Below are 8,815 nucleotides of genomic sequence, written 5' to 3' on the forward strand. Positions count from 1 at the left end.
ATTTCCCGGGGTTCTGTAAATATTTTATAAATGGACTAGCTCCCTTCGTAAAACCCATGCATGAGGGAATACGGAGATAAAATACAGCGTATGTTCTTTTTTTAACTTTGATCAATTAAATAAACTTAAACTTAACATTCTAAATTTTTTCATGTGGTTCATATTTGTGAAGTCCAAATATAAACCAAATGGTATCTCTGAATTTCACAACAAGCCCAAGTGAATTTCAATTATTTTTATTTTAAATTTTCTTATAATACAAACTTGTCACACAAAATCACAAAGCCTTTTGGATCTCCAACAAAGACTTTCCCTTAGTCTCTGGTATAAAGAATATGGTGAACAGCGCTGCTACCGCACACGTGGCGGAGAAGAACCAGAAGGCCACGTGACCACCAACAGCCTCCAACAGCGCACCAAAAGCAGTTGATACAGCGAACCCGAACAGCCACGACGTGGTCATGGTCACGCTTGAGCCTTTGCTCCTAACATTGCTCGTGAACATCTCTCCTATTATGGCGTTTGGTATTATGCCGAGACCTGCAGATTTAAATTTTTGATTCTGTTTTAATTTATAACAAAGCAATACCCTTTTGTTTGTTTTCTTACTATAGTAACAGTGAGCAAATTAATTCTAACGAGAAAAGATGTGTTGAAGATGGAACAGAGATCCAAGATCTGACGTGATTCATTTATCAAATTAGCACTACCTTTTCATATTCATTTTTGAGAAATCTCTAAGGACTGGTTGTTTCCTGGATCATGGGAAAGTGCTAACGTGATCCCAATTTTCAAGGCTGACACAAAAACCTAATCATCATAATTATCAACCCATATTCGGCTCACTGCTGAACTCAAGTCTCCTCTCAGAATGAGAGTACCGCAAAATATAATAGGTTCTCATGGCAAACGGGCTTTGGTTATGCGCTACGTATATTGCTACTTTACAAATGAATTAGGTAGGGCAACGTTTGAATGCCTAATTTTGCAAAATAGGTTCGAGCTGACGTTTCTTGCAATACGTAAGTGACCTAACTGCGCGCTTCAAGTTTCGCTTGTCTGAAAGATGGTTCAACCACCACTGGAGTAACGAAGCTTTAGGGTTCATTTAACGAAGCTTTAGGGTTCGTCTAAATGAACACTTATTGCAAAGAATATAAGAAGACTAAGGCCAGGTTTTAAAGGTCTAAGACAAAACTTGTGATTAAGCTATCAGACACTTATCAGAATGTGGTGAAACCGGCTCTTAGATTATAGAATTATACTTGCCAGAATCGTAGCCTACATAGAACAGTATTAGTACAACTAGTGGTAACCACTTTATGTGAATTATCACAGGATTCTCAATGTAGTCAAGGTAGAAGTATAAACCAAGTGTGAACTGAAAAGAAATAAAAACTTACATAAAAATTATACTACAGAGTATATTTTAAACTCGGTTGCATAACAAGTTAAAATTCGAATGTAGTTTCAGATATACAAGAAAAGAATGAAAATCTGTTCAGCAATGTTGAGTTTATGCAAAAAGACAAACATACAGACGCGACTGAGGACTTTATTTTATAATGTGCATAGGATAATCACCAAATTTTAAGACCGCTTTTGCTATCGTTAGATTTTTACATTTTTTTATTCTTTGACAAGTATATAGTATCTATACAAGCCCTTGACTGCGATCACTACCTAATATTCAATAATGTCTAAGATGGAAGTAGGCTACCTTGGAAGAGGCTCAAGTAGGTATATTACAGTCATACTCCGACGGCTTCTACTCGGCATCGTCACTTAACAACAGGTGAGATTGCAGTCAGTCATAAACTTGTCAAAGAATAAAAAAAATTCGTGCGTACAAAGTACACAAGTCAGAAGTGAAACTTCTTTGGCGAACTTATTTATAAATCTTGTTTATTTTTATACAAATCTAAAACTTTAGATTTCCGAGACTAAGAGAAAGGGAAATAGGAAGATAGGTTAGGAATTTATTTGTCATTAAAATATAATAATTAACTAGTAAACGAATACACAACCAATATGGCGTGTATTATTTCTCGATATCTCGTATTCTCTCTCTCGTTCGATCTTTCTCACTATAGCTCTCTCCCACCTCTCACTCCATAGCATTGTGCGTGATACGACGTTCGCTCTATCTCACTTTTTCTCTCAATCTTTCTCACTTGCTTGCTCCCTACTTTCACTCCACGGCTAGTTGCTTCATGCTACGTTCGCCCTGTCTTACTCTCTCTTTTTCGACACTTCCGTTGCACACCGGCGTGACGTTACATCTGTAAAAATTTTACCCTCATGCGCCTAAAGAAGTTTCACTACAAAAATACTTACCATACTCAAGCAACATATCGTACTGGAAGTTATCAAAATGATCCTCCTTCCGACTCTTTCGACAAATATCGGCGTTACGCAACTTCCTGATAGCTGGAAACATCCAATGATGATCATAGCTAGACTCGATGGTATAGACGATCCAGCCATATCGAATATAGCTGCTGAAAAAAATAACACAGCCATAACCCCGCTGCCGTGTTGCAAAATGTTTATAACTACGACCACAAACAAGGCTTTTCTGTTGCTTCTAATGGAAAAAAGGTCTTTCCACTCCCTTTTGGTGTCCCTCGTTTTTAGCTCCTCTTTCGTCTCTAACAGTTCGTCCATATCGTCCATTCTGTCCAAGTCTTGTAATACTTTTTTTAAATCTTCATCGTTATCTACAAATCAAATCAACTCGATAAAAAGATAATTTTCGTTGTATTTATAATAATCATTATCAATGGATGTCCACTTTTCGTTCCGGGACATTTCCGGAATAAAAAGTAGCCTATGTGTTAATCCAGAGTAAACTCTATTTCCATTCTAAATTTCAGCCAAATCGGTTTTAAATTGACAGTTTCATAAAAACTTTCATCCTCTATTTTATCCCCTTAGTGGTAGCATTGATCAAAATCCTTTCTAAGTGGATGCCTACGTCATAACATCCACCTGCATGCCAAATTTCAGCCCCATTCGTCCAGTGATTTGGGCTGTGCATTGATAGATCACTATGTCAGTCACCTTTGAATTTTATATATTTAGATTGATGTATAACTAAGTAGATGTAGACAAATTAAAATAGGTAATATAAGAAAATTAACTAAATCTATACAAAACAAAATTATACGTAGGTATATAAGTACTTTGTAATTATATCGAATTATGCCTGACCTATCCATCAATTTATAAAAAAAGTAATTTACCTTGCAGTGCATAGAAAATCGGTGTTTCTGGTATAAATAATATACAGAGTGTAAAAACAACACTCATAATTAGACCAATATAACACGTCCATTCGTAAGATACATATGGTCCAGTAGCAAATAATGCTATTCCACCTACTGTTTGGAATATTCCAACAATTGTTAGAAGTATTCCTCTTATTCTTGCAGAACTACAAAACAAAAAAATCATAATATTATACCAAAAAAAAAAATGATCTTATTATTCAAGGAGTTTGGCCAGAAAAAAAAAAACATCGTAGGAATCACATGTAGCTTCCGTTTTATTTTCATTGATTTGCTGCATTTTAGGTTTTTTAACCGACTTCCAAAAAGGAGGAGGTTCTACGTTCGGCTGTATGTATGTTTTTTTTTTTTTTTTTTTTTTTTTTTTATGTATGTCCAGCGATAATTCCGTCAATTATGGACCGACTTTAAAAAATCTTTTTTTGTTTTGTAGGGTTTACTTCCAGGGTGGTCCCATTTTTTTCATGTCAGGATCTGATGATGGCATCCTAGAGAAATTGAGGGGAACTTTCGAAAGTTATAGAGACGGCTAGTACGTTTGTTAGTGTTTCCATAAGGTATTTTAAACCACTACAACTTTATGAAGGTTTGGAGTTGGTCTGATGATGGAGCCGAAACACAGACGATGGAACTCGTCAAGGATTTACAGCAGTCACCTTTTGTTTGGGCTTGATTAATTTGTATTGATGAGTACTTTCCACCTATATGGGTTGTGACTGTATTAAGGGTCTGGTGATGAAGATGAGGGACAGTGAAGAGAACTCCTCGACGGTTCACAGTAGCTACCTTGTGTTTGGACTTGATAAATTTGTATTGATGAGAACTTTCCACCTAGATAGATTGTGACTGTATTAAGGGTCTGATGATGAAGACGAGGAACAGTGAAGAGAACTCCTCGACGGTTCACAGTAGCTACCTTGTGTTTGGACTTGATAAATTTGTATTGATGAGAACTTTCCTCCTAGATGGATTGTGACTGTATTAAGGGTCTGATTATGAAGACGAGGGACAGTGAAGAGAACTCCTCGACGGTTCACAGTAGCTACCTTGTGTTCCACTTAGATAGGTTGTGACTGTACACACGCAGTGGGTATGCTAACACTAAAAATAAAAAAATAAAAATTTTAATAAAAAAAATTCAACCGACTTCCAACTCAAAAAATAACTTTAACTAAAAAGCAAAAAATAACATCCTACCTATGTGCTACCTTCTGATCAGTTTGAAGGCGGTGCCAAGCCAGTGATGTTTTAATTAAATACGTTTAAACTACAAAATTTCTGTGGTTATTCCAGAAACAGCTTTAGTTAAAACACAACACTGGCTTGGCACCGCCTTCAAACTGATCAGAAGGTAGCACATAGGTAGGATGTTATTTTTTGCTTTTTAGTTAAAGTTATTTTTTGAGTTGGAAGTCGGTTGAATTTTTTTTATTAAAATTTTTATTTTTTCCATAAAATAGAATGCAATTTTAACCAGCTTCAAAAAAAGTGGGGGTTCTCAATTCAACGCGTATGCTTATTTTTTAATTTTAATAACTTTGTCATTTATTATTAACCAATACTTCTAGATCGGTCTTATATATTTTTTATGTAAATCGGTTTAGTAATTTTGTGCAAAAATCAATTAAAAATCATGTGTCCCAAACGGTGCAGGAAAACCATCGTGAGGAAATCTGCATATCTGAGAATTTTCTTAATTAAAGCGTGTGTGAAGTCTGCCAATCCGCATTGAGCCAGCGTAATGGACTTTTGGCTTAACCCTTCTCATTCTGAGAGAAGACTTGAACTCAGCAGTGAGCCGAATATGGGTTGATAAAACGCATCTCACAGTTGATGAAACAATTTTTAACAAAGGCTTAAACCAGCTGATACTTACGCAATTTCGCCAATGTAGACCAAGTTAGTAACTGCAATAGCTCCAGTCCCTATCCCAGTCAGGATTCTCCCAATAAGCAAAAGTGTCAAGTTTCTAGTAGTTACCATCAATATATAAGCTAAAGACACTATAACTCCGCCCAATATGAAGCAAGGCTTTCTTCCTTTTATGTTTGACAACCATAGTACTATGTGTGGACCTGAAATAGCAATACTCAATACATATAAATAAAATTCAAGTGTATGTCCGTAATTTCTATGGAACTGTACTCTTTCAAGCGCGTTTAGTATTTACTATACACGATTTAAAAACACAAACGACTTTTATTTTAAATTTTGTTTGTCGGTCTGTTTGTCCAGATTTTATTGAGAACTTCTCAGGCCACAACCCTATAGAAAATACGTCTTCAATAACAGCATTTTTTAATTTAAATTTTTTTTTCTCGTATTGTTCACGTCCTATCAAATGTTTCATCAACTAGAAATGTATTTTTATCATAGTTATGTATTATGCAAGAGAGCAAAATTGATTTTTAGTAAGTTAATGCCGAGCAAGCGAAGGATTCTAAGATCGCGAAGTGAGGGGCTAAAGAAAAGGATCCTTTTTACGGTACAACGATTTTATACACTGTTCATTCTCACTGTGATAGATGTCTAAATAGAGAATACTTTATGTTAAATCTATTGTATTACTTAAAATAGTTATCTATTACTTATTTATAAAGTAGAAATGAATGGAGCGTTAAATTTGTTTGCACGCTTAGGCGTTAAAAACTTTTGCTTGCTGATATGGCTCAGCTACGAGTTAAGTAACTTTTCCGAGATAGCGAGATGAAAATACAAGTTTACCTGCTATGGCGCCTAAATACATGAATGTAGCGACCAGAGATAACTGAGTTTCAGTCAGAAGATACGGAAGCGGTGATGTTCCAAGGTCACGGAGTTTTGGTAACACTGGTCCCGGCCATGCGTTTGAGTAACCAACTACAGCTTGTCCTAGATACACTGAAAAGAGATAAACTAACTAAATCTCGTGCTAGATACACTGAAAAGAGATATACAAATCAAAGCTTCTGCTAGATACACTGAAAAGAGATAAACCAATTAAAGTTTCTGCTAGATTCACTGAAAAGATATAAACTAACTGTAACTTGTCCTAAATACATTGAAAAGAAATTATCTATTTAATCCATAAGAAATTATCTATTAAGTCCTAGATACACTGAAAAAAAGATAAATCAACTAAAGTTTGTCCTAGATACACTGAAAAGAGATAAACCAACTAACGCTTGTCCTAAATACACTGGAAAGAAATAAACCAAGTAAAGCTTGTCCTAAATACATTGAAAAGATATATACTAAGTAAAGCTAGTCCTAGATACACTAAAAAGATATAAACTAACTAAAGATTGTCCTGGATACACTGAAAAGAGATAAACCAACTAAAGCTTGTCCTAAGTACACTGATAAGAGATAAACTAACATAGCTTGTCCTAGATACACTGAAAAGAGATAAACTAAGTATAACTTGTCCTAAATACATTGAAAAGATATAAACCAACTGAAGTTTGTCCTAAATCCACTGAAATGAGATATAGTAAGTAAAGCTTGTTCTAAATACACTGAAAAGAGATAAATCAACTATAACTTGTCCTAAATACACTGAAAAGATATAAACCAACTTAAGCTTGCAGTATATACGAGCGAAATACATTAACTTATTAATGTTACACAATATAATAATACATATATGCACAAGCTTGTATGCCACGTACTTGTACATAATTATGTATTCTGTGATTTTACCAAAAAGCTAACAAGCCAAGCTCTGTCAACCTGCAGACTAATTCACTATCTTTGACGTATGCTAGTTGACATAAACGAAATTGAGATTCTATGTAACAAATGCAATACAGTGGCTACTGGTACTCGTAGATATCGTATAGTAGGTAGATGACATTTTGGCAATTTATTTGATGTTCATTTTAATAGGTTGATAATAAAGACCAAAATAGTGAATAGGCCAGCTAGTACTATAACTTACAACATGACGATATAAGCACTTGTCTTTGAACGCCGCTTATTTTCGTGAACATTTCAGTGCACCAATTTTGATGGGAGCACTTGGAAAACTGCAATATCCTAATACGTTATTATCTCTTACTACTTAGTATTAAACCTTGTTTGCGTGCTAAAGATTACGGCGGCTATTTTTGATAAATCTGCACAAATTAACAGAACAATGTTTGTATTACTATGTTTGCAGCTGCTTAAAAAAGTCATTATTATCAGCATATTTAATGGCCTAATACAAGGCCAACTAATCTGTTCTCTAACTTTGGTCTAACAGTGGAATTAGACGTTGTAGGCACCGTTAGGGGACCATTCACCCGCTGAATGTCAAATTTTCAAACAAATAGAGGTTAAATTCGACACTCATCGGCTGAATGATCCCCTGGGTTAATCAAATTATACATCAAATCTAAAACAACTGAACTTAACAAAAATTACAATATCGTATACACTAGTTAGTCATTATTATCGGTTAGTAACCCAGATATATCCCCGATTAAAACATATGGCTATGATAATAGGATGTGTAAATAAGGATGTGGTTATATAATAATTGGCTTGATGAAGTTGAAATAGTTGATTGTTATACGTATGTAGGTATTTTTACGGCCCGAGACGTAAGGCGAAGGCCGCTAAATAGAAACCGAGTTTATAATGGGTTTAGCCCCACGTGTTACACTCTGCTTTTCACTACGATTTCGAGAAAATAAAATAGTTTAGTACAATATTCAATGATTTATTTTAATTGAAAATTAAATGTACAAAGTCTACAATTTTGGATATTAAGGCAGATGCTTTTATCCGGTAACATAATTTCCAACTACTGTGAAGATGAATAATGAGTATGTGAGGTAAATGTGGGAGATAATAGTTAAAAAAACTCCTTTCGTAAGTGAATCCATTTGTTGTTGTTTTCTCCAATTTAGCTAGGTAGGTATTTAAGTAAATGCGTCTCGACTTTGGTGGTTATATTTTTGGCTGGTGGGAGGCTTCGGTCGTGGCTAGTTACCACCTTACCGAACAAAGACGTACCGCCAAGTGATTAAGCGTTCCGGTGCAATGTCGTGTAGAAACCGAAAGGGGTGTGGATTTTCATCCACCTCCTAATAAGTTATAACGCTTCCATCTTAGATTGCATCATCACTTACCAGCAGGTGAGATTGTAGTCACGTCAACTTGTAAATAAAAAAAAATCCCCGTATCCCCGGGAACGGAAACCGCGTGGCGTCCACTATTAATATTAAAATAAGAAATATTTTTTTGTTTGTTTGTTACAAATTCACTAATTGGCGAATTTCTACCAGGTAGACTGGCGACATCAAGCGAGTCGCAGGGATTCGCTGGATGCAGGTGGCTCAGTATCGTGATGTTTGGAAGTCCATACAAAAGGCCTATGTCCTGCAGTGGACGTTGTACCTACATATGTATGTATTCCATCGCCTGTTATGATGATGATGATGATGATGATGATGATGATGATGATGATAATGCGGACGAAACTACGGGGTTCTGCTAGTATTTTATAAAAATTAATAATCTTAATAATATAGAAGTAGGTATGATTGAATGATGCAAGG

At 35.3% G+C, this 8,815-nt stretch overlaps 1 protein-coding gene across 1 annotated transcript; it reads right to left on the bottom strand.

Moving 5' to 3' along the window:
• Positions 1–277: 277 nt before the first annotated feature.
• Positions 278–3,430, bottom strand: LOC112045438 (facilitated trehalose transporter Tret1-like). Its single transcript, XM_052888876.1, has 4 exons — positions 3,246–3,430; positions 2,338–2,720; positions 1,270–1,381; positions 278–540 (listed from the first exon to the last, which is right to left on the bottom strand). The coding sequence occupies exons 1-4, from the start codon at positions 3,310–3,312 to the stop codon at positions 278–280; spliced, it is 825 nt and encodes a 274-aa protein (XP_052744836.1). The 5' UTR covers positions 3,313–3,430.
• Between the last annotated feature and the right edge of the window lie 5,385 nt (positions 3,431–8,815).

Source organism: Bicyclus anynana, chromosome 24 (assembly GCF_947172395.1).
Source record: "Bicyclus anynana chromosome 24, ilBicAnyn1.1, whole genome shotgun sequence".
Taxonomy (NCBI): Eukaryota; Metazoa; Arthropoda; class Insecta; order Lepidoptera; family Nymphalidae; genus Bicyclus; species Bicyclus anynana.